At 43.8% G+C, this 27,108-nt stretch overlaps 1 protein-coding gene across 1 annotated transcript; it reads right to left on the bottom strand.

The window, feature by feature from the left end:
• Window positions 1-251: 251 nt before the first annotated feature.
• On the bottom strand, window positions 252-25,192 carry LOC142743661 (interferon-induced GTP-binding protein Mx1-like). Its single transcript, XM_075854627.1, has 13 exons — window positions 24,913-25,192; window positions 17,439-17,629; window positions 16,677-16,814; window positions 15,864-16,018; window positions 14,973-15,111; window positions 14,233-14,431; window positions 13,713-13,791; window positions 10,986-11,108; window positions 8,668-8,812; window positions 6,372-6,530; window positions 5,043-5,119; window positions 3,630-3,875; window positions 252-2,090 (listed from the first exon to the last, which is right to left on the bottom strand). Exons 2-13 carry the CDS (start codon window positions 17,626-17,628, stop codon window positions 1,860-1,862), a joined length of 1,881 nt encoding a protein of 626 aa, XP_075710742.1. The 5' UTR covers window position 17,629; window positions 24,913-25,192; the 3' UTR covers window positions 252-1,859.
• Window positions 25,193-27,108: the final 1,916 nt, after the last annotated feature.

Genomic DNA, 27,108 nt, shown 5'->3' with positions numbered 1-27,108 from the left:
TATCTGTGGATATCATGTTGTAATCCTTATCTAGGCCTCCAGAAGTACAATACAGCTATTGTCCAATCCCCTGTTGACTCTGTCCCAGTCTATACGTAAAAGGTGACATGTGAGCCACAGAAAATGTCAGCGTTTATTCCATCTGTTCCAGTGGCCAGTGTGAAAACTGGTATATTTTAAGATTTGTTTATATGGATAGTGACAAACATACTTTCCATATAAGCCACAAAATAAGCAGAAAAAGCTATATATTAATTTCGCCACAAGTTTTCGCTTATATTTATTATTGATGATACAGTATATCGATATCTCATGTACGTCCTTGCAGTGATGTTGTAAGTCCCATTGACTCATCAATTACTGATAATAATGAGATATAACAGTACTATACTGATATTATTTTATTTCTAAGCACCTGCATTGAAATAACAGAACAGATTATAACAAAATGTCAACAATACTATGGATCATGACCAATCAGATCCAAAGTATGGAGGTGATTGACCATTGGAGTGGATTATAAATGAGAACATCAACCAATAACACGTCCTAGAACCTATAAAGTGTATACATAATATATCTCCCTTTGTCTTCCATTACACAAATATAATACTTCAAAGAGTTATTCCCTTAGACAATCCTAATTTGTTAGAAGGGTCCCCTGACGATAAGCAGATCACAATGTGCCCCATTGCTAAGACGCCCAGTGATCAGAAGTAACCTACAGGGGAACCTGTAAGCAAATGTTCAATTCCCCCACAGCACCTCTACAGGAGAAATAACGTATTACACAGTTCTCATTTAAATCAGTAAGGTGTGTGTAATACATGGGTGTGTTGGGTTTTCAAGGAAGAGATGTTCTTTGTAGTTGTTCTCCACTCTGGCTAATAGAGGTGGGTCCTGAGCGAAAGTACCCCACCTCTCCAATTAGCTTAAAGTTCACTAAATAACTTTTGTAAACCAAACAACCCTTTCAATGAAACATTGACGGATTGTAATGTCAATGGGCAAGGCCTGGATTAACAATGTGCTAGACCATTAGGGATATTACCAGGAAAACTATCACTAACCTCGTCTCCACTGTGGGCACCAATACATTTGGAAACCACCCTTCAATAATTCTGCTTTTGCCCTTAAAAGCCATGGGGGGGGGGGGGGACATTGTGGTAACAATCTGAGATCTGATATAGGGCACTACTATTCATATATTTTTTGGGTTGCTGCGCAAATAAAAGTAGATATGCGGAGGTTGGCATTAATACTGTTCGATTACTGTTAATAAGTTGGTGGGCCATTCCTGGCTTTGTTAAGGAGGCCAATAGTTACACCCCTCATTGTTGTCCATACTGGTCCCATGGGTTTCCCAGATACTGATTTGAGATAATCAGAAATCTTGAGGAGTCTTGATCAAATTTCTAATACCCCGGTTCGATGGATGGGGTGGTATTAAGGAGCTGGAACTATATAGAGGAAAGTCGGGAACTCAAGTGTAATAAAATTATGGCGTTATTGATGAAAAATGTATTTCCATACCAAATAACTAGCTCAGTTCGGTCTTCTACAGTTCTTAGTTGGTCACAATAAGGGACTGTAGGGGGTCGAAACAAGTCAGCAATTCAAGGGAACACATTGGTCTCAACCAATCCAATGATGAGAGCGCTCACTACAATGCTGATTGGCCAAGACCAATGTCATTTTTTTTTTTTTTTGTGATGATATTAGTTATTCTTGATCTATCTTTGACTGGGAATTTTCCTTTGTACTGTGTAAATTTATACTAGCTATAATATACCTATATCTAATATAATAATAATAATTTATCAAATGCCCTCTAAATTGTGTCAGTTTAGGTAGATTGTTTAGCCCGGGAAGCGGAGTAGACGTTTATGGGCCTCAGACAACCGGTGAATCCTTTGCTTCAGGAAGTTCCTGGTGCTTGTGAGATCTTTACTTTCCTTCAGAATAGACTCATGTTCCTCTCTCCGTTGTAGAAGTTGCAGCATCTCTTTTTGGAGTTGCTTCCCATATTCTTGTAATATGTAAAACTGGATGATCAGGGGAATCTGATTGGCGAGACGGTCCGCAGCACCCTGTGTGATAAGAACAACAATGGTGACCAAGGCTGACTATAGACTCACGGAGAATTTGAGAGTGGTTCTTTTAGCTTGCATGTTGCACCCACAAAATGATACCAACCATAGTGACCATATTATAATACCAGTCAAAATGTCCACAAAGCAGTACCAGTCAAACCTCCCATATAAGTGTCAGCCATAGCTATTGCTTCCATAGCAGGACTATGTATGGGATAAAGTATAGTTATAATAGGTGCTCGACTTTCTACCAGAACAGGACCTGATCCTGGTCATGTAGCATGGTTGAGTCTAACACCTTGCAGGTTTCTACAGTGGAAGAATGTGCCGGCCTGGGAGATCTCTTGGGAGACAACCCATACACAAGGAAGATGTCCCATTCACAAAGAGGTACCATCTCACAAGGACCAGCATACTTATCCACTCCATGCTTACAAACCGTTCCATTTGGTATCTCCAGCCTCTACCAATTAGTAAAAAGTAGACTATTCCTCAGAAGAACTCAGAGACGTCTTCAGAAATCAACTTGGAGAGAAGATGACACCGATGACTCCTGGTGGACAGTTACGTACCAGTTATAGACCATAACCCCACCACCACTTCGTGATTGCCACTGAGGGCAAGTATTCTATCTCAGGGCATCTTGCTATATCAAATGGAAAAAATAAAATACCCAAACAATTTCAGAATTTTTTGCTGGATCGGACTATAAATTAGTATCACAGCAAAACCAATGAGTAGGGCTATAGCTGTGCATCTTCTAGGTCTATGGCACCTTCTATGTGCCACCCAAGAGCAGTAATTAAGTAATGATCAACCTCATTTCCAAGAGAAAGACAGAATTAGTTCAACCACACAAGCTACCAAATCTGTGTGCAATAAGAGCAACGCATCAGTTTGGAATAGTCTCCTGTACACATACACGATCCGATCGAAAGATTGGGTGATAGAATATAACCCCTTCACTGAACTATCCTAGACCACCAGGGCTGTCATCATTAAGCCCTTCACTGCCCTAGCCCATAAGGGATAGCCATTACTGCGGGGTAAATTTAGACTACCTGATTTCTAGAGAGAGAACGGCAAAATATATATATTTCATAGTAATTATTTATCTTAAATATGAGATGTAAGTTGCGGGTTTGTCGGCAGAAGAGGGACCACGCACTGTTTTTGCACAAAGTCCCCTTAGTTGTGTGTCCAGCCCTGCTACACGGGGTCATAAGCAGAGCAAATCATTTCATCTATCGATTGATGGTGGCAGATTCGCCAGTCCATAGATTACAATGGGAGAACTAAATTTTACGTTTTACAAAAGCGAATCTCTATTGTGGCAAATTCACAAAATACGTCCGATCGGTGGGCAAATCCCAAAATGGACTCCCTAAAAGATCATTTTCAGGCCGGGGTAAAAATGAAGCTTTTGTTAAGTCGTCGATGTACCGTAATTTGATGATTAATAGCTATTAATCAAGGATGAAGGTCAGCATTGCCTGGCAGCTATTACATAGATGTAACATTTACTAAAGAGGTTACCTTAAAATAAGCCTCTACATGATGGGTCATCTCTTTGACAGAGCACTGCAAAAGGTCAACCACCAGTTTCTGCTGTATCATAGACTGATTAGGATTGCTTGGAGGTGCGTTATTTTTAGCGACTGTTTCCAACTCGTTTCTGTAACACTTGTCTTGGGAGTAGACCATTCGTTCCATCAAAAACTGGGTTTTGATGAGATTGTCCGCAGAATCTTCTTGTGATTGTCTTAGGTTTTCAATTTTAGTCTAGAAGGAAACAAACAGATACAGTACGACCCACAAAATTTGACATGGACTACTTATAGGGGTTGTCTACTTTGGCCAACCAATTTTTGTTAGAAGGTATTTTTTGCCTTAATGACCATTTTCCGCTTGTACTGGTTAAACAGCTGTAACTTTTTTTTGTTTCAAGTGTAGCTAAACGTTCGACAAACTTCTGACATATCATAGAGACATCTCAGAAGTTTGGATTGGTGGGGGTCCGAGCACGGATACCCCCACCAATCGCTAGAACGAAGCAGCTGAAGTGCTCGTGTTAGCACTCCGATACATTTATTTCCGGAAATAGCCAAACAGATACGAAGCAGATGAGCGCTCACACGAGCACTTCAGCTGCTTCGTTCTAGAGATTGGTGGGGGTCTCAGTGCTCGGACCCCCACCAATCCAAACTTCTGACATGTCACTATGACATGTCAGAAGTTTGTCGAACATTTGGTATCATTGCAATCGCAACAACCCGCTGAATAAAGCTAGTGTTTTTTATACCACACGGTAAACGGCGTAAATTTAGGACGCTAAAAAGTGTGGCGAAAGTGGGGTTTTTTTCTATTCCCCCCCCCCCCCCAAAAAAGTTAATCAAAAATTCTATATACCCCAAAATGGTGCTATTAAAAATTACAACTCGTCCTGCAAAAAACAAGACCTTATACAGCTATAATGACTCAAAGAAAAAAGTTATAGCTCTTTGAATGAGACTATGGAAAAAAAGTAAAAAATAGCTTGGTCATTAAGGCCTAAATAGGACACTACTGTAAATCTGAAGTCAATCTTCTTTACATCTGCTGTACAATTGAATGCAATCTACTGTCACCTGTTATCAGCCATGACAGACTGGATGCCTAGGAAAATCCTTGCCTTCATGATCACTACTGTATCTATATCTTCAGTGCTGGGAACTTCCAATAACATTTACATCCATACGTGTGACTAGTATCACCCACCCCTCTTTTAAGGCATTGTTCACACTGCATACACCGTTACATTTGACGTGCATAATGAATGTCAATGGGCACATTAGATGTATATGCTGAACATAGTGCCCAGACTAAGTGTGAACAGAGCCTAACACTGCTGCACGTTAATCGTCTCAACACAGTGTAGGTTTACAGGCCCTTTAAAACAATATCGCTTACCTTAGTAACTTTGCAAAGATTGTTAAAGTTGTGAAAATGTGACAAGGCAATATCACTGAATGTTTTTCGTACAATATCTAAAAGAAACAACAACATTATCACCATGATCGGAGAGAAATCTGAGCATTTCTTAAAGTGAAAAAAGTGCGAACTTTTATGACTAGTAAAATGGAGCTACGAGGGTCATGAAAGATACCAAGACTGTTCACTCTTTCACTCTGGTCCCCCCAAATGCAAGTTTCCAATGTGCTCTGTATCCTATAAACTACTGCCACAGCTTACTGGGCTGTACAGCAGAAGTTGCCAAAACGACACCCCCTTCGCTGACATCACTTCCTGCTCTGCAGCTATTGGCTGAAACTGCACCTTACCGACTTCCTGTTTTGCCTCAGAGTATTGAATGGGGACTACTGCTCCAATTCGCACTGTAAAAACCCTGACCCTAAAGGACAGAAATCCTGTTCTACACGGCCTTCCATAGGCAGAGACCACTGGTGCCTAATGGAAAAATCGAACCTTGAATGATATGTGTTTATTTCCGCAACGTTCCTGCACTCCAGTGGATTCCCTTGGCATCTGGACCACTGAGGCATTTGCTTTATTAACAATGACCAGAATGGAAGATATTTTTAATGACTAGGAGAGAAGGTACATTGACCCCAGTTAAACAATCCTTTAAAGGAGCTGTCCACTTTAGAAAATCTCTTTTTGATACTCCCCACTTAGACTGTCTTAACATGAATGGATTTTGGTGTCCAAAACTTGGCCTCGGGTCTTGACCTGAATGTCTATTGACCCAAACTAATATCATCATAGGGACCTATAACGCTGTTAGTTCCGGCTAGTAGACCCGTAGTCTGGCTGTGGTGGTAACACGCATGCGACCACATTAGAGCCGCTTGAATGAGGCTTTCGAAAAGTTCTCCAACGATAACCTCAAGACAGGGTGTCCCACTGGTTGTTGGGTCCTCCAAAGCGAGAGGCTAATAGATGTGGCCCTTGAGTAGGGGAGCCCTATCTACTAACTCCCTAATGGAGAAGTTCAAAATGTGTTTTCGAAACCAGACATTAACTTTCGGTAGTATGAGTAATATGGCTATAATGATGGATGGACACATGTATAGCAACTATAAGCCAGGCCCTAAATAGGTGGCCACTAGGTTGTTTCTGGTCCAAAAAGTTGGTGATATTGCTACTTTAGTATCCACAGCCCCTGAGTTTTTAAACTGATGGAAAATCTCAGCCTGATTTGTAGTCTTCCTTGCCCCAGATATTCAATTTATCCCCGTACCCCCAGTCTACCACCCACATAGACAATGACGTTCTCACCGGTCACTGTTTTCAGCACGTCTCTGGCAGGATCTTCCATGTTTTCAATCTTTTCTTTAATGATTGCTTCAAATGTCTTATAATTAATAAATCCTGGGAGTTCCCTTCCTCGATGCAACTTCTCAAATTCATCTATTTCATCTTTTAGAACGGAGTTAACTAAAAAAGAAAATCATAACAGTTGGAGTATACGTATGTTTTTTTTTTTTTTAGTAATTAGGAAATCTTAGATATCATTAGTTTCCAAGTATGAGGAACCAGCTATTTGGGTGCTCTTGTACATGGTTGGAGAAGTAAAGCTACTGCACCTCTCCACCTCTCAGTCTTCGCTTGGGCCTATGTGATAATTGTGATACTGGACTACATACATTTGTTTTAACATAAAGGGTTTTCTTTTATTAGACAACCCCTTTTAAGTAGTAGCTTCCTCGATCGCCTGGCCTTTGTCGATGAAAGTATCTGGCCTTACAATTTCCCCACAGTGGCCACTACAGGGGAAATATAGTATTACATGCTGGTCATTCAAATGAATGGCTGATCAATTAATGAATAGATGAGCCGGGTCAGTCAGAGTGGAAGCTGCTCTTATATACCAGCTATCCGTTTTGGTTCATAGAGCCTGGGCCCCCCTCTATGACATCCATATGCCATAATAAGGAAAATGTAAAGGGGGTGTCCTCACATCACAACCTCGTAAAAAACAATTTGGTAAGGAAAGTCTCACACTGTAAGTCTCACACAAACGTTACCGAAGTGTCAGGATTCTGACTAGACATCATGTCCTGGCTGGTAGCGATGTCTATTCACTGTCAGGACACTTGAGTAACGTGTGTGTGTGTGTGTGTGTGTGTGTGTGTGAGAGTGTGAGTGTGTGACTGCACAGTGATCTAAAAGATCACTATGTGCAGAGTAAATGAATGGAGAGAAGTGTATGACGCTGATTGGTCACTGATTGGTCAGCGTCATACACTTCTCTCCACAACACCCACTTGGCCAAAAAGTAAAACACGCCCAGTTGGTCATTAAGAAACTCATTAGCATAAAGCTAAAATAGGTCATAACTCCGTCAAAAATGATCGTTTTTCAAAATCAAAAACACTGCTGTAATCTACATTACAGCGCCGATCACATCATGCACAAGATGGGCCACTTATAATGTGGTGACAGAGCCTGTTTAAAATACGCTATTAGGGAATTATAAGTTAATATAGGGAGGCCAACTGTTCAGGACCCTCAAAGTGGAGAGCAGCTTTATCCCCTTCCCGACATGCGTTTTATATATGTACTGTACAGGCTGAGCTCACGCCATATGCTGGGGCTGTATGTTACAGCCGACACCTCACTGTAACGGTCGAGATCAGAGATAGTGTAACTCTCATCACGGACGTTTAACCCCTCAGATGCCACGGTCAATAGCATCACCCAATCGCCCCCTTTTGAAACAATTGCTGGGTGCTGATCGGTTGCAATGACAACCAGAGCCTTATTGAAGGCCTCCTGGTCTGGCATCAAGGTCCTATGATTAAGCCTTGCCAACACAGTGCAATGCAAGTAGGAAATAAAACTTCACAATGTTTGCTTTGCCATTTTTTAGTCATTTCGGATTTCTAAAAGAAATGAAATAAAAAGTAATAAGGAAAAGCAGGTACCCCAAAATGGTACCAATAAAAACTACAGCTCGACACGCAAAAAAATATAAAAGTTATGTGTCTTAGACTATGGCGACAGAAAGCAAACGCTATAAAAACAAAACCCAACAATTTTTTTTTCAGCCGGTCAGCACATTGTATGCTTCAATAAATGAGGCCGTGAAAGACAAGTCCTCATATGGCTAGACTGACAGAATAATAAAAAAAGTTATGGATTTTGGAAAGTGGGGAGGAAAAAACAAAAAAAAGAGAAAACAAAAAATATCTGCGATGTGACTGTCTCGCTCTGGAGGACCCGTCATATCCATGCATCGAGCAGACAACCCTTTGTTTTCCAAAGGAATTATGTAATACTTAATTTTACCTGCGGTGGTGCTGCAGGGAAACTGAACACTTGCTGCCAGGTTCCCCCACAGATTACAGCTGATCGCTGAAAGTCTCAAGAGTGGGACACTTTGTGATTAACTGATCATTGTGAGACCCTCCGAACAAAAAGGGATTGTCCAAAGCGTTACCAGAATGGCACCCACTTTAATCCCTCCATTACAGCATTCTATAGATTACTACTAACGCCTATGTCTGTTCGTGAATTGGTACTACGATTTTACAAGCCGCCATCTCAACAAAAACATAAGGTCATGACTTACACCTCATGATGGACTCGTCCAACTCTAATTGCCAAGTATTGAAGAACGTCCGAACTCTGGCAAAAAGTTTGGGGGTCCTGTTTAGCGAAACAAATTCTTCTCCTTGTGTAACGTGGGCAATGTCCAGGTTGAATTGCTGAATTTTCTGTCATGGAATAAAATAACATACGGTATATATATCAGGAGAAGCTTTCGGAGCATTGTTATTGGGGACCATGTCTAGTTTGTATGGACGCAGAGATTCATACAGAGAAGTCACGGCTTAGCCCTGTACATGTGTTGTTCAAGTGAGCAAACATGGTGGACGCTGCTTCTCATAATCTAAATTGCCCCAAAAAGATGGCTACTAACCCAAAAAAGATGGCCGACACAATGAAGAGAGAACTATAAATAATTTTCATTGTTATTTTTGTGTTTTGTGTTACGGTGATCTGCATCATGGGTGGATCTGACCCTGGGGCCGGTGATATTCCTACCAAATTATTGCAATAGTGCCCACCATTTAACTGCGTCCCCTTCTTGCAGTGACACTTTCATAGCAGGTACCTGCAGCCACCACTAGGGGGAGCTCACTGCTCAGAGATGTATACAGTTTCTACTTAGTTTAAAGGAACAGTGTCATCACAAATTATTTTTTTATATGTTAAAGATGTTAGTGCTTTATTAAAAACGTTTATATTCATTTGTGTGTTTGTGTTTTACTTTTTCTTATTTTTACACTTTTTCTTCCCTATGGGGGCTGCCATTTTTTGTTCCATTTCTGTCTGTGTCGATTAACGACACATACAGACATGGAATACGGCAGTCCATAGGGACTGCGAACGGCTCCCGTCCCATTGACTTCAGTGTACGGCGGCTGTGTGGGAACTGCGCATGCGCCGCTCCCACACAGTCCAATTCGAAATTGGCGCCGTCCGGCGCCATTTTCCTGTGGACCGGAAGTCGCGGCCAGACAGTAATATTACTACTTCCGGTCGCGGCTTCCGGATTTGTGCACTTGGACCAGCGGCAGCAAACGGAGCGGACGGGCCGGAGGGAGCCGCGGCGGCAGGAGCAGGTAAGAGATTTCAATGTATGTTCGTGTTTGTGTGTGTTTACTACTGTATGTAAACCTACTACACTGTGTGTTAGCTCAAAAAATGGCGACACACAGCGTAGGAGGTTACACTGTTCAAACCCCTCGTTTATCCCGGCACTAGCCAGGATAAAGGAGGGGGGGATGCTGAGAGCTCACTAGAGCGAGGGCTTTTAACCCATTGTTGCAATGCTGCAATTTTGGGAATAGCTCCATCTAGTGACCAAAAATGGGTAGTATTATAAATTAGAATTAATTTATAATATTTCCTGACTATTTCCTGACTCGTGAAAAAAATAAAAAAAATTTGAACAATGTTTAATCACCCACACACTAAATGTTTAATTTTTTTAAAAAAAACATGTTTTTCTGGGAACACATTCCCTTTAATACTTGCTGTATAAGTGAATATGCAATGATCGCCCCCTAGTGGTGGCTACAGGCAGGCAGGATTTTAACAAGAATACCAAAAGGAGAATCCCTGTGTCATGCACCTCACTGCTTGTTCTGTACATTCGTTTTTCTCTTTCCAACTAGAATTAAAGAGGTCCAGTGTATACATTGCCTAATAAAAAGTCCTGCTATTTTCTATTATACTTTGTGGTTCAATACCCCATGATTTTCAAGAGCTCTGCTTGCTACCGCTGATTGTGAACATTCTTGAGACGAAAAACGTATAAAGACCCAATACTTTTCACAGCTGAGAGTTTGCTACAATTGTGTCCAGACTAGACAATCTGTGTTGACTCAAGAACTGATATTTTTTTAGCTGCAGTGATACATTGTAGCAAATTATCAGGGCAGAAAAGGGCTTTGTGTCATTGATGTATTGATCTCACGATCAGTGGTGGTCCCAGTGATGGGGCACCCAGTGATCAGACAATTAGGTGATAATTGTCCCGTTTGAGACTACCCCTTTAAGGAGGATGTTCTATTCTGAGCTATTAGAGAACAAGAGACACGTATTGCGCTTTTGCACGGGACCCTCTGATATCTGTTTCACCCCTGCAAAGAATTATTCAGTCTAGGTACAACAGTAAAAAAATGTCAGCTGTGAGAAAAATTAGGCTTGTACATGTTTTTAGCCTCTATTTGAAACAAGACTGTTCCTATTCACTGACAGCAAGCAGAGATTTTGAAAATAGAGGTAGATTGAAGCACAAAGTATATTAAAAAGTTGCAGAATGTTACATTCCATAAAGGTTAATCTCTGCTGTGTTTTATTAGCTCCCATATCATTTACCTCCACCAGGAAGGACAGTCTCTCGCTCTCGTCCTCGGGGACACCTCTTCCACACTTTTCTAGCTCGTCTTTTGTGATTTGAAGTTTGTTTTTTATCTGATCCTCTAGTGTTGGAAGTGATCTCTGTGAAGGAAAGAAAATTTTAATATTGCAAGATGCTACCATCACTGTGATGACACGGGGCTGTCCCCTTTATGTCCTTGGGCTCCTGCATATGATTTGTGGAGCATCATGGGAATAAAAGGCAATGGGGAGATTTACAAAGATGCATTCACCTCCTTCAAAGAGGCTCTGTCACCAGATTTTGCAGCCCCTATCTGCTATTGCAGCAGATCGGCGCTGCAATGTAGATAAGAGTAATGTTTTTATTTTTAAAAAACAAGCATTTTTGGCCAAGTTATGACCATTTTTGTATTTATGCAAATGAGGCTTGCAAAAGTCCAAGTGGGTGTGTTTAAAAGTAAAAGTCCAACGGGGCGTGTATTATGTGCGTACATCGGGGCGTGTTTACTACTTTTACTAGCTGGGCGCTCTGATGAGAAGTATCATCCACTTCTCTTCAGAACGCCCAGCTTCTGCCAGATCACGCTGTGACGTCACTCACAGGTCCTGCATCGTGTCAGACGAGCGAGGACACATCGGCACCAGAGGCTACAGTTGATTCTGCAGCAGCATCGGCGTTAGCAGGTAAGTCGATGTAGCTACTTACCTGCAAACGCTGATGCTGCTGCAGAATCCACTGTAGCCTCTGGTGCCGATGTGTCCTCGCTCGTCATACACGATGCAGGACCTGTGAGTGACGTCACAGCGTGATCTGGCAGAAGCTGGGCGTTGTGTAGAGAAGTGGATGATACTTCTCATCAGAACGCCCAGCTAGTAAAAGTATTAAAAACGCCCCGATGTAACACACATAATACACGCCCACTTGGACTTTTACTTTAAACACACCCACTTGGACTTTTGCAAGCCTCATTTGCATAAATACAAAAATGGTCATAACTTGGCCAAAAATGCTCGTTTTTTAAAAATAAAAACGTTACTGTAATCTACATTGCAGCGCCGATCTGCTACAATAGCAGATAGGGGCTGCAAAATCTGGTGACAGAGCCTCTTTAAGATATGTTCGGTAACGGGGGCATTAACGATCCCCAGATACAGGTCGAGGGCAGCAAAATATATTTTTTGCCCCAGGTGAAACAAAGTCTCTACACAAGTTAATTTCCTTATTTCCTATTCACCTTTTAGGCTGTGTTCACCTTGTGCATTCTTGTTGCATTTTGAAAAGCTGCCAAAAAAATTACGTATTAAAAACCCATGCATTTTTTAAATATCTGCTTTTCAATGTTATGGTTATTAGCTTACAGCTTAAAATCTTTGTTAAAACGTGCGGGTATTTAAAAAAAATATTTTTTCTTAAACGCATGAGTTTTTAAGATATTTTTTTTGGAGGGGGGGGGGGGGACGACTTTTTTTAATTAAACATTATTAAACTTAATTTTACTTTTCCTTTGTTCCACTTTAGGACTTGATTGCTCATATAGTTCTCTGGAATACTTAGTCCGTGTATCAGTGACAGGCAATCTATATAGTTCCTTATACACGGCGTGATATGGGTCGTCAAAATGAGCGCCGATTGGCAGAGCTTGTTTATCGGCGCTCGTTTGCTTTTTTCACAAGAGCTGTGATTGGTAATGTATTGGGATAAACGATTATTACTACGATCGCTCGCCCCATAGATTTCCATCATGTCGGCAGCACGTCTCCCTGCTTACACAGCGAGACGCACTGCCAACTAGCGGCCATTTTTTTGCCACATAAAAGATGCGATCAGCCAATGAATGAGCAGTTGCTCGTTTATTGGCCCGCGTTGCGCTGTTTACACCTGCCTTTGGCAGATATCTATGGCAGACCGGGGGGCCTTTGTTAGACCGCCAGTTGCCCGGTGCTGAAAGGGGGACCCCCTCCCTCTATCAAGCTCCTTTGATGTTGCGGTTGAGGTTTCTCTGATCCCGACTGTTACATCACAGCCGGTCCCCGCACCAGTTGCGCCGTTGCTAAATGTTAAAATTTTGCCTCCTTACTTAGCAGGAAGAAAAAAAAATAATAATTTGCTATGGGCAACTGCTACTTTATTTCTTACACCCCGCCACACTTTTCAACCCCGTCACATCCATAGCGGCAGTGCATAGTATTACATCATTGTCCCATTGACTTGAATGGAAGTAAGCGGTAATACTGTGCGCCACCGCTACAAATGTGTCGGGGGTTGTATAGTATGGAGCGGTGTAAGAAATAAAGGAAAAATCTGCGCTCGACCTAGCGCCGCATTCCCTTCAAACAGCTGATTGGCAGGGGTGCCGAGAGTCGGACCCTCACCGATCACATATGAATGGCCTATCCTGAGGATAACCCCTTTAAGTACTGCCAATAAGCGTCTGATAAAAGGGCATAGAGATGGAATAGAGTGGGGTTTGCGGTTTGGTACCAGCCCTCCCCCCTCCGGACAGCCCATTGCTTTCGATGGGCTATGCGTAAGGCCGTATTCCCCCTGCCGCGCTGAGTATCATCAGTGGGTCAACGAAGGCGCCTTTTAAAAGGATTTATCCAGACTGGACAATCCCTCTAAATATGGTTCACGCTTCATTAGGGGACGGAAGTTTCCAGAACATGGTGTATTCGAATGACATTTCTTATGATAGGCTCATGATTATTTTTCAGGTGACTTACATTGATGTGCTCCACAAGTTCCGATGTGAGTCGTTGAGCTAGATATGGGATGGTGGCCTTCTCTTCAGTCATAAGATCACTGTATTAATTGAAAGTAGATGAGAAAATGTATTAATATTGCTAAAAAGAAACTGCAGGTAAAACCGTACAGATGTAGCAGAGCTGAAATAGTCATTTAACCGTGTCTTATTTACATCACTCATACGGGGTCTCACTGTGATATCATTAGGAGTTGTCATCTTTGTGTTATGTTGCCCATCCTCCATAGAGAAGAAAAGCTTCCCGACTACAACCTCTAGCCACGACATACTGAAAACTCCCATCCTCCATAGAGGAGAACAGCTTCCCGACTACAACCTCTAGCCACGACATACTGAAAACTCCCATCCTCCATAGAGGAGAACAGCTGCCCGACTACAACCTCTAGCCACGACATACTGAAAACGAGGCACTTTTTTTGCAAATGTTTTTGGTCACATGGGAATTTACCTTCATTGTCTTGAGAAAATTAGTGACTCACCAGAAAAAGTCATGGTCTTCAAAAAAGCTCTTCTCCTTCTCAATGGCTTCTTTCAGGGATAGCTTGTCCTGGATCTCCTGCTGTCCTCGACATTTCACAATCATGTAGCCTTTCTTCAGGTGGATGACGTTATTATTTACTATATTAACAACATTTTCTTCGGTTCCCTTGTCAATTAAATCCGGCTTAGTTAGAATTCCTGCAGTTATAAAAGAAAAACGAGTGGTCCAATGACCACCGGGACCATCTCTAAAGACCATTGACCTTGTCAGCTTCCTTGGTCTGACCTTAAAAGGAACCCAAATGTGGCCGGACTATTATAAACTATGGACGTGTATGTTTTATAGATGTCCATGATTATTGGAGAACAGAAGAACACAGAGTCGTGGGGTGCCCTTTGGCAAAACTCAAATTGGGTTCCCTTCCTGGGGCTGGTTTACTCCACCGCATGCCCACTATCCCTGGACTGAAAAAACGGTCTGAAGGTCCCCATCCATTGTAAGACAAAATGTTGTGTTCCTTGGATTCCTTGGGTTTGTTTACCCTTTCCTTATTTGCTAATGTCTATATAAAGGGGGACCCATCACTGGTCAACACCAAAAAATAGAATTGGGTCAACATGAGCTGGGGCTCTCCTCTCCATAGGATTCATAACCCTTACATGGGTTGTCTTTATAGTATGAACACTCTTGAGTGCAACCATGCCCTCTCAATGGGCCGCTGCATGAGGACAAACTCACCCAAAGTTCTTTCTCCACTCGGATCCACCTGTCGCGCCATTTCAAGGGCTTCAGTAGTGGCAATGTCAACATTACAAGGCACCACAACCAGACAGATTGTTTCTTGCTTCTCAATATACTTCTTAATGAGCTTTTTGATCTGGAATTACATAGACTGTAAGGTGTACAAATTGGTAAGATACCCAAGGGCAAGAGACGTAACTGTCGGCGATGCAGAGGCTGCTTTCGCCCATGGGCCCAGGTGCCTGAGGACATCAACCTTATAAATGACATGATCTGGTTTGGGGAGTCCAATACACATTATTTTTTTTATTAACCCTAGTTACGCCTCTGCCAAGGGCTATTAGACCAGCATTACCAGCTAATTTTTCATTCAAAAAGTTATTTCATAGTCAGAACATACAAAAAAGCCATTTTTATATAGTCCATGATAAGGGCCAAATGTGCAAATCCATGAATCAGGGATGGCCAGAAAACAGGAGCTTCAAACTTGTATATTGTGTACAAATCCGGGTGCCCCTGTGGCCACTGTAATGGTAGCCATTTGAGGTCACCACAAAGAGAGTCTACTATATTACCGGGGTGGGAGAGAGCTCAGAAGGGGCTTTTAGATGGAAATTATTTATGGTACATAAGATACAAAACAAATGGAACCTCAAAAAGGAAAAAAAGTTCTCCCCACTGTAACATGGCAGCCACATATGACAATTTTTTTTACTTGTAATGAATACCCCAATGATATAACATGTTGTCGTGGGCAAAAAGGACCTGTATTTTTATATGGTCAGTCATTTGGACAAGCCGTAAACTAGGTGAATAGTATCTAACACAATATAATTAGTTTCTTGCTATTTTGAGGAACTTTTTCCAGCAAGGGATTTGATGACTCACCTTGTCCCCGATATCTCTTGGTTGGTTCCCGACAGCTACTCTAGCAATTCCAGGAAGATCGATGAGAGTCAGGTCAGGAACTTCCGGAGAGACCACCTCGAGGCTGATCAGCTCAGAACTGATCCCCAGTCCTGGACCGGCCATTGCGTCCTGAGCTATAAATGAAATCGAGAGAATAGTATTAGAACCTACAAAGTGGCCTACAAATAATAGTAACAGAATTCATCATAGTAATGATTATAGAGTCCTTCAGAATCCCAAATAGATATTTTTTTATGAATCCTAAATATGTTACATCACCTGAGAGCAGGTGGATCTTCAGGCCGTGATACTCATTATACTGATGTCCACCATTAACACCTTCACTCCAAGTCTACAGATTCTAAGGTGGCCACCTTCTTGTTGCTTTGAAGGTGACCGGAGGAGCACTAGAAGGAGGGACATGTTGTCTACTTAATGGAGTTCCAAGTCTTTCTTGATGTTGTTTCTGAATGACTGGACCAGGCCCTGGATCCAAAAGGTGGCCCAACAGGTCCATTTGTCCCATATGAGGAGATCAGTGCTATAAATTACGCATGAAGGTTGGGGGCCTAGAAGCTTCATCTACTGTGTTTGAATATAATAATAGATTCAAAAAAATATTCATTGGGACAAGACAAAAAAAAATAAAATTCCCACAGGACATCCAGCCACATCCTTTTTAAAGATTACCAGTAAAATGAACACCTGGACAGGAACCATCAGCCCGGAAGGAACAAGATACCGGCGAATATCATGGGGTCGTATCAGGACAATACAGTTCATGTCACTCACCTTTCATGATTTCCTTCTCCACCTCCATGGGAGTCTCGAGCTCTTGGTTGATCGTTAAATAACTGATTTTTCCCCTCCATTCAGAATTCCTTTTACCTTTGATAAGTTTCAGTTCTAATGGACACCTGGTGACAATACCTGCAAAGCAAGAGGATGGTCTAAAATAGTCACATGTCAATGTTTCCACAACTAAAATTCTCAAAAAATATGATTATTCACATGGGCGTTCACATAAATACGTAACGAATATAGATTTGAAGTCAATTTTATGAAAGTTACGTGATATTAGATCCGTATCATGACTTCCTACAAGCTCCGAGTTGTACGTAGTTGAATATAGGCAATTGCCGTTTTCTTGTCGGCCCTCAAGGACTGGACCCCCAGGAACAACCTGACTGCCCTGGACCACCGGGGACTTCACTTTTAATTCCTTCACTGTTTAGGCTTTGTGGATGGTATTAATTGGGCACTTAATGGCGGCATTGTATAGGAAATATATGGTAGTGTTATTTGGATACTGCATTGAGGTATTAATTTAGGCATTGTATGGCGGTATTGTTTTCGAACTAAATGGCAATATCGTGTGGGTATTGTATGGCAGGATTTTGGGAAAAAAAAAATTTGGGTTTAAAGTTTATATGTACAGTATGTGGCAACATAGAGCTGTGCGGTGGCACTAGCCAACAAAGGTAGAGCCAAGTCTATAGAAGTTGCTTCCCTTGGGGTCTCCATTGCTGTACTAGATTAATAATAATTACTCACCGCTGCCTCTGGGGAGCGTAATTCCAGACAGAGCCTCCAGAACAGAACTTTTTCCAGAACTCTGATCACCAATGACAGCGATCGCAGGTAATGCCAGATCCTTCTCCACCCCCAGCGACCTCAGGGAGTCAATGAGATCAATACATGGACGGATCTTCTCCTCATAGGTGTCATATAAGTAGTTCGACATTCTGAAAGTACAAAAATATGTCAAATGCGCAAAGTATAATTTTTTTTTTCGAATTAGACCTTAACCCTTCAAGAACAAGACTCATTTTAGCCTTCACGACGTGGTGTGTTGATTTGTTTTCGCCTCATCCGATTCCCATAGCAGCTTTTTTTATTTTTTAGTTGGCATTGCTGTGTGAGGTCTTGTTTTTTTTTGCGTTTTGGGTTATAGCGGGGCATATAGTGTTGCGTTTCATTGACAATAGTTTTCTTTTTTTTTTGTCAGGAGCTGCGCCGGCGCCATCCGCAGCAGGCGTCAGGTGTAACATGCAGCGGAAGAATGAAAAAACCACAGATAATAGGTATCACGGCCTCCTTAATGACCTGTACTAATAAACTTCTAATATTATTAATCCTGCTTGGTGAAAAACAAATGCCAGAATTGTTTTTTTGCCTCCCAAAAACATGAATAAACAGTTATAAAAAAAGTTGTATGTACCCAAAAATGTTACAAATGAAAACAAAAAACTCATTCTGCAAAAAACAAGCCCTTAAACCGCTCCACCAACTAAAAAGTCAAAAAGTAACACACAGTGAACGCTGCAAAAATAAATCCCAAAAAACCACGGAGAAATTGCTGTTTTTCCTCCATAAAAAAAATTTGTTAGAAAAGTTATTCAATATATAATATGTAACCCAAAATAGTGCCATTAAATAACGCAACTCATTCTTCAAAATAACAAGCCCTCATACGATGGAAAGAAAAAAGTTATGGGTTCTGAAACGCGGAGATTAAAAAACGGAAGATATCCCTTAACGCTGGATTCACACGAGCATGTTCGGTCCGTAATTGACGGACGTATTTCGGCCGCAAGTCCCGGACCGAACTCAGTGCAGGGAGCCGGGCTCCTAGCATCATAGTTATGTACGACGCTGGGAGTCCCTGCCTCTCCGTGGAACTACTGTCCCGTACTGAAAACATGATTACAGTACGGGACAGTTGTCCTGCAGCGAGGCAGGGACTCCTAGCATCGTACATAACTATGATGCTAGGAGCCCGGCTCCCTGCAGTGTGTTCGGTCCGGGACTTGCGGCCGAAATACGTACCGTCCTTTACGGACGTAACATGGTCGTGTGAATCCAGCCAAATTCCTCCTAGAACTTTATGAACCAAATCACAGCTGGGTGTTACCATTGGGGGGGGGGGGTCCCTACACAGACTGACAATGTCCAATCAGGGCTGACACTGTGTAGGGACACGTCGTTTCTACAATGGGAATGGCAACACGCAGTTATTAATTAATTCGGAAATTTGTACGAGTTTTAAGAAAATATTCTACAGAATTGTTATTTCATGGGGAATACAAGTGTTTACTAAAATAGACAAGTCCGGAGAGGTGACAGGTCTTCTGCCGTATATATACGGCGCACGCCAGGTGGGGGAGTATGAAGCCTGCTCCATAGTGCAGATGTTTTGGCTGTGTGTTACAGCCGACACATCCGGGTAAGGAGCGGGATCTCGTTCGATCCCGCTTGTTTAACCGGTCAAAAAAGGCGGCGGCATTTAAATGACTAAAAAAAGGGGGGTGACCCCCGGTTACGTTCCAACGACCCCCCTGTTGTATTGTGCAGTTTGCGGTGGAGAGACGAGGGGGGGCTGTAATTTAACGGGGGGTGCGTTGGTTGGCATGGCAGCCTGGGGTCCTGATGAAGTCCCCCAGGTCTGCCATCTTTGTACTTCCATGAAGCCCTGCTGGAGAATCTCGATATACTGCAATACATTAGTATTGCAGTATATCGTGCATTGCTGGTTAAAGAGGCTCTGTCACCAGATTATAAGTGCCCTGACTCCTACATAATGTGATCGGCGCTGTAATGTAAATAACAACAGTGGTTTTTATTTTGAAAAATTATAAATTTTGAGCAAGTTATGAACAATTTTAGATTTATGCTAATTTCTTAATAGACAAATGGGCGTTTTTTTTACTTTTTTTTTACTAACTGGGCGTTGTACAGGGGAGTGTATGACGCTGATCAATCAGTGACCAATCAGCGTCATACACTTCTCTCTATTCATTTTTAGCAGTACTCGCAACACAGCGTGATCTCGCGAGATCACACTGTACTGTCATTCACAGAAACTTTACCGAACTGTCGGGATTTTGAATAGACATCGCGTCCTGGCTGGAGGTGATGTCTATTCACTCTCAAGACACTTCGGTAAAGTTGTTGTGGGTGTATGTGACAGTATAAGATCACGCTGTGTTGCGTGCACTGCTAAAAATGAATGGAGAGAAGTGTATGTCGCTGATTGGTCACTGATTGGTCAGCGTCATACACTTCTCTTCACAGCGCCCACTTGGCCAAAAGTAAAAACACGCCCAGTTGTCCATTAAGAAAGTCATTAGTAAATCTAAAATTGCTCATAACTTGCTCAAAATTGATCGTTTTTCAAAATAAAAACCACTGTTAGGGCCTGTTCACATCACCGTTCACTTTCCGCTCCGGGGTTCTGTCTGAGGTTTCCGTCGGGTGAACCCCGCAACGGAAAGTGAAAGTGAAAGCACAGCTTCCGTTTCACTCACCATTGATCTCAATGGTAACGGAAACATCCCTAATGGTTTCCGTTCGTCACCATTCCGGCAGGTTTCCGGTTTTCCGACGGAATCAATAGCGTAGTCGACTGCACTATTGATTCGTTCGGAAAACCGGAAACCTGCCGGAATGGTGACGAACGGAAACATTAGCGAAGTTTATGTCACCACTGATATCAATGGTGACTGAAACGGAAGCTGTGGTTTCACTTTCACTTTCCGTTGCGGGGTTCACACAACGGAAACCTCAGACGGAACCCCGGAACAGAAAGTGAACGGTGATGTGAACAGGCCCATATCTACATTACAGCACCGATCACATTATGTAGGAGACGGGGCACTTATAATCTGGTGACAGAGCTTCTTTAAAGTCCCCTAGGGGGACAAGTAAAAAAAACAGTAAAATAAAGTTTTTTTAATAAATAAAAAAAATTAAAAAGTTCAAAAAAACACCCTTTTCCCTCAAGCACAATGTAAACAAAATAAAAAACGAACATAACTGGTATCGACGAGTCTGAACTATTACAATATATCATTATTTAGTCCGCACGGTGAACGCCGTAAAAAAGAAAAAACATCAGAATTGCTATTTTTTGGTCCCTTCATCTCCCGCAAAAAAATTAAATAGAAAGTGACCCCAAAACGGTACCAATATAAACGGAAGTGTGCATGGCCCCATAGAAATGAACGTGTCAGGCCTCATGCACACTTCCATCACCGTTTTAGCGGCCGTTTTTGATGGATCCGTGTGTCCGTTTTTGTTTCCGTTTGCACTCCGTTTCCGTTCCGTGTTTCCGTTTAAAAAAACGGATGTGAACTTCACTTGAACCTGTCACATGTCCCAGGAAACACCCATAGAAAGGTTACAAGAAGTTTTTGGTGCCGTTTTCTTAGCTTTCAGAGCATAGAGAACAGTTTGAGATTACTCTGCTTGGCTTACTTTGGATTTACGGGTCGTGATTACGACCCGAAATAGCGGGCCCATAGACTTCTGTTTTCTCACGGGAAGGTGCCCGAGCCGTTAAAAAGCTAGAACATGTTCTATTTTTTTATTTTACGGGCCGTGCTCCTATACTTTATAATGGGAGCACGGCTCGGAAAAACGACCGGCTGCCCGTGCTCATCTCCTGAAATACTCTGTGCTGCCTTAAACTCTGTGGACAGGTCAGGATCCTGTTTCTTTTAAATGCTGCTGGGGAACCCGCTCGATCCACGATATAAGGCTGCGCTGCAGTGCAGCATTTAAAAGAAACAGGATCCTGACCTGTCCACAGAGTTTAAGGCAGCACAGAGTATTTCAGGAGAGGAGCGTGTGATGGGCTGCAGAGGCCGCGGCAGCCTGTGATTGGCTGCAGAGGCGGTCACGTGACGAGCGTGACCGCCACTACAGCCTGTGATTGGCTGCAGCGAGCGGTGACATGGATGAAACGTCATCGCTGGAGGCCGGACAGGAGGAATGTAAGTATGAACGTATTTATATATTTTTTTTATTACATTAACATTTTATTTTCCGCGCGCCGAGCATGTACTGTGAAGGTTGCTGAAAGAGTTAGTGCAGCCCATTAACTCTTTCAGCACCCTGGACAGTACCATGCTCGGCGCACGGAAATGACAGGTTCGGTCAGAATCTAACTTTTTCGTGAAATTCGGCGAACTAGCCGAACCGAACTTTTCATAAGTTCGCTCATCTCTACTAGAAATAATACAGAATACAACTGTGCAAGGTCTACGCTACCCTCTGACACACTTGAAACTGCGCAAAGTCTATACCGGTCAGAATTTTGGGATTGCAAAGCACATGTTATAAGACAGCAGGTCAATGCGAAAATAACATTACTGTGGGGGTGTAAAGTTTACCTACTGAGAATGACATACAATGGAAGAAAAGAAAAGCGTGCTCAGAAAACAAGCCGTGCAATGTGTGCATTTACTTACTTATGACTTGTGACGCTGGGCACTCGTTCCCTTCTGCCATCTGCGTGTCAAAAGCTCCTTGGCAAGCTGGGTTCAGGGTGCTATCAGTGACACAAACGGATAGCACCCTGAAGGAAAAAACTGAAGTGTGCATGAGGCCTTCCGTGTGCTGTCCGTTTTTGACTGATCCGTTGCCATAGCAACGGCTAGGTGGGACAAAGTTCACAGACTTAGGCCTCATGCACACGACCGTAAAAACTCCCGTTATTACGGGTCGTAATTACGACCCGTAATAACGGGCTCATAGACTTCTATTGGCGACGGGTGCCTTCCCGTTTTCTCACGGGAAGGTGCCCGTGCCGTTGAAAAAGATAGAACATGTCCTATTTCAGACCGTAATAACGGCACGGACAGTCCATAGAAGTCTATGGAGCTCTCGTAATGACGGGTGGCTACATGTGTGCACCCGTCATTACGGCAGCGTTGCTAGGCGACGTCAGTAAATAGTCACTGTCTAGGGAGCTGAAAGAGTTAACTGATCGGCAGTAACTCTTTCAGCACCCTGGACAGTGACTACCGATCAGTATAAACCTGTAAAAAATAAGACGTTCATACTTACCGAGAACTTCCTGCTTCCTCCAGTCCGGTCTCCCGCCCGTTGCCTTGGTGACGCGTCCCTCTCGACATCCGGCCCGACGTCCTGGATGACGTTTCTGGCCATGTGACCGCTGCAGCCAATCACAGGTCAATCACAGGCTGCAGCGGTCACATGGACTGCCGCGTCATCCAGGGATGTCGGGCTGGATGTGAAGAGAGGGACGCGTCACCAAGACAACGGCCGGTAAGTAAGAATTTCTTTAACTTTTATTACAGAAAAGGCTGTCCCTTCTCTCTATCCTGCACTGATAGAGAGAAGGGGCTGCCGATTAGTGCAGTGCTATTTTGCCGCCAAAAACGTGCCCGTAAATACGGGTGGAATACGGGTGACACCGGACCCATATTTACGGGCACGGGTTCGTAAATACTGGTGCAAAACGGGTGGAATACGTGTGACACCGGACCCGTATTTACGCCAGTATTTACGGGTGGGAAAAAATACGGTCGTGTGCATGAGGCCTTACAGTCTACAGTAGCCAGTCAGTTCTGAAGATGGATGTGGAAAGAATGATAGCATTGGTGCAGGATCACCCAGAACTGTGGGATACGCGCACAGAATGCTACCACGACCGTTATAAAAAGGACGCCGCGTGGGAGGAGCTTGCCAAGGAGCTTTTGACACGCAGATGGCAGAAGGGAACGAGTGCCCAGCGTCACAAGTCATAAGTAAGTAAATGCACACATTGCACGGCTTGTTTTCTGAGCACGCTTTTCTTTTCTTCCATTGTATGGAATTCTCAGTAGGTAAACTTTACACCCCCACAGTAATGTTATTTTCGCATTGACCTGCTGTCTTATAACATGTGCTTTGCAATCCCAAAATTCTGACCGGTATAGACTTTGCGCAGTTTCAAGTGTGTCAGAGGGTAGCGTAGACCTTGCACAGTTGTATTCTGTATTATTTCTAGTAGAGATGAGCGAACTTATGAAAAGTTTGGTTCGGCTACTTCGCCGAATTTCACGAAAAAGTTTGATTCAGACCGAACCTGTCATTTCCGTGCGCCGAGCATGGTACTGTCCAGGGTGCTGATAGAGTTAATGGGCTGCACTAACTCTTTCAGCAACCTGGACAGTACATGCTCGGCGCGCGGAAAATACAATTTTAATGTAATAAAAAAAATATATAAATACGTTCATACTAACATTCCTCCTGTCCGGCCTCCAGCGATGACGTTTCATCCATGTCACCGCTCGCTGCAGCCAATCACAGGCTGCCGCGGCCTCTGCAGCCAATCACACGCTCCTCTCCTGAAATACTCTGTGCTGCCTTAAACTCTGTGGACAGGTCAGGATCCTGTTTCTTTTAAATGCTGCACTGCAGCGCAGCCTTATATCGTGGATCGAGCGGGTTCCCCAGCAGCATTTAAAAGAAACAGGATCCTGACCTGTCCACAGAGTTTAAGGCAGCACAGAGTATTTCAGGAGATGAGCACGGCCGGCCACGGGCAGCCGGTCGTTTTTCCGAGCCGTGCTCCCATTATAAAGTATAGGAGAACGGCCCGTAAAATAAAAAAATAGAACATGTTCTAGCTATTTAACGGCTCGGGCACCTTCCCGTGAGAAAACAGAAGTGTATGGGCCCGCTATTTCGGGTCGTAATTACGACCCGTAAATCCAAAGTAAGCCAAGCAGAGTAATCTCAAACTGTTCTCTATGCTCTGAAAGCTAAGAAAACGGCACCAAAAACTTCTTGTAACCTTTCTATGGGTGTTTCCTGGGACATGTGACAGGTTCAAGTGAAGTTCACATCCGTTTTTTTAAACGGAAACACGGAACGGAAACGGAGTGCAAACGGAAACAAAAACGGACACACGGATCCATCAAAAACGGTGATGGAAGTGTGCATGAGGCCTCAGGGTGAAGTCAGTTAAAAAAACGGATAGCACCCTGAAGAAAATAACTGCATTCGAGGTAATGGCTGCAAGTACTATGGGGACCGCATCCATCTATAAAAACGTGCGTCTCGGAAACATCGCGGTCACACTGGGACTTCTTGTAGCCCGACTGATTGACTTGCAGAAGATTGAATGACATTCAGTGTATTCCTCTGCGCTGCCGCTGCTGCTAAAATTGGAAAATCTCAATGCAAAATTCTAGGTTTAGCCTTAAAAAAAAAAAAAAAATCATTTCTGTCGTCTCACCTGCCGGGTGTGCAGAGCTGGTTGTGTGAGAGTCCGGGAGCAGCAGAGCTGGTGGTGTGAGAGTCCGGGAGCAGCAGAGCTGGTGGTGTGAGAGTCCGGGAGCAGCAGAGCTGGTGGTGTGAGAGTCCGGGAGCAGCAGAGCTGGTGGTGTGAGAGTCCGGGAGCAGCAGAGCTGGTGGTGTGAGAGTCCGGGAGCAGCAGAGCTGGTGGTGTGAGAGTCCGGGAGCAGCAGAGCCTCAGAGCTGATGTAGCAGTGAGACAATGATGCAGCTTCACCTCTGGCAGGACTGGATATATTGATGGGGGGGCGGGGGGGGGGGAGGGGATTCTCCTGATTATAGAGAAACAAAACCGAAACTCCTGAATTTCTGTGAAAGGAAACTCAGTCCAGATCCAACTGCAGAGAGTGATAGAGATGGACGGCGCTGCTGGGAGTTGTAGTTGCACAGTGGCTAGAGAGCCATCCGCTACACACAAGCGGCGGTGCAATGATACTTGTCCGGGCCCCTCACCGCCCATCGCACAGACTGGGTTCTTTTCTACCTTTCGATCGTTACATTTTTCCACACATCTCCTTTCATGCCCAAGGCGGAATTTTGCAGACAGAATATTCTGCCTCAAAATTCCGTTTGGAATTTTGAGGCAGATTTTGATCTGCCTGCAAGCCGCTTGCCGCGTTTTACGCTGCGTTTTTTGCCCGCGGCCATTGAGCGCCGATGGGCAAAAACGCAGCGAAATACGCTTTCTCTGCCTCCCATTGATGTGAATGGGAGATCAGAGACGTAAAGGTCCGAAGATAGGGCATGTCGCTTCTTTTTCCTGCGAGACAGTTTTTCCGCTCGCGGGAAAAAAGGCCTCCGCCTCCCATTGAAATCAATGGGAGACATTTTCTGGCGCGTTTTCCACGCGGTTTCCGCGTAAAAAATCAACTCTGTGTGAACAGGGCCAAAAGGTTTTCCCCCACGAGGGACATCTATGACATACCCACAGGATATGCCATAAATGTCAAATAGATGCAGGTCCCACCTCTGGGACTGGCACCTATCTCCAGAACGGGGCCCCCTAAACCCCTAGCTTTGTCTGCCATCGCTGACACCCGGCCACTTCCTGACTCTAATGGTCGGAAATCACGAAAACAGTGTAACCCGCTGAGCTACGCTGTTTCCGTAAGTCCCATAGTAGTGAATAGCAGTTCCGGAAGCAGCGAGTTACGCTGTTTTCACCTTTATGGTCGGAAATCAGCCGACACACAGAGGTAGAACGAGGTTTAGGGGCCCCGTTCTAGAGATAGGTGCCGGTCCCAGAGCTGGGACCCGCATCTATCTGACATTTTTGACCTGTCCTGTGGATATGTCATAAACGTCCCTCGTGGGAAAACCCCTTTAATGTCCACACCATAACTTCTGTTTTTGGAAATACACATTTTATTTTTGTTGGTGCCTCCCCCTGTCACCCAGCACTCCAGGTACATGCAGGGGCGTAGCTAAAGGCTTATGGGGCCGGGTGCAAGAATTCAGCTTGGGCCCCCCTACCCCTCCCCAACACCACCATCATCAGACCCCTGCGCGCGCCTATGCCCAGACACCTTGCCCAACAGCCCCCATAGTATAATGCCCCCACACAGTATAATGCCCCATAACGTATAATGCCCCCCCCTGAACAGCCCCATACCGTATAATGCTCCCCATATCAGCCCCCACAGTATAATGCCCCACATAGCTGCCCCCATACATTATAGTGCCCCCCACATCAGCCCCCATACAGTATAATGCCCCCCATACAGTAGAATTCCCCCATATCAGCCCCCCATACAGTATAATTCCCCCATATCAGCCCCATGCAGTATAATGCCCCCCATATCAGCCCCCCATACAGTATAATTCCCCCATATCAGCCCCCCATACAGTATAATTCCCCCATATCAGCCCCATGCAGTATAATGCCCCCCATATCAGCCCCCATGCAGTATAATGCCCCATCTTATCAGCCCCCATGCCATATCAGCCCCCCATACAGTATAATTCCCCCATATCAGCCCCATGCAGTATAATGCCCCCCATCTTATCAGCCCCATGCCATATCAGCCCCCCATGCAGTATAATGCCCCCCCCCCGCAATATCAGCCCCCCATGCAGAATAATACCCCCCCCCCCCCGCATTATCAGCCCCCCCAAACAGTATAATTCCCCCATATCA

Source organism: Rhinoderma darwinii, chromosome 2 (genome assembly GCF_050947455.1).
Source record: "Rhinoderma darwinii isolate aRhiDar2 chromosome 2, aRhiDar2.hap1, whole genome shotgun sequence".
In the NCBI taxonomy this organism is placed as follows: Eukaryota; Metazoa; Chordata; class Amphibia; order Anura; family Rhinodermatidae; genus Rhinoderma; species Rhinoderma darwinii.
Note: the sequence above shows the minus strand (reverse complement) of the source record. Positions and strands in the feature narration are given on the sequence as shown.

Excerpts from the sequence above, each read along its gene's own strand:
- LOC142743661 (XM_075854627.1), bottom strand. The coding sequence starts at position 17,628 with ATGTCGAACTACTTATATGACACCTATGAGGAGAAGATCCGTCCATGT. Across the intron at positions 15,112-15,863 it reads CAAGAGATATCGGGGACAAG|ATCAAAAAGCTCATTAAGAA; the intron begins GTGAGTCATCAA and ends ATGTAATTCCAG. Across the intron at positions 13,792-14,232 it reads GAAGACCATGACTTTTTCTG|TGATCTTATGACTGAAGAGA; the intron begins GTGAGTCACTAA and ends CAATTAATACAG.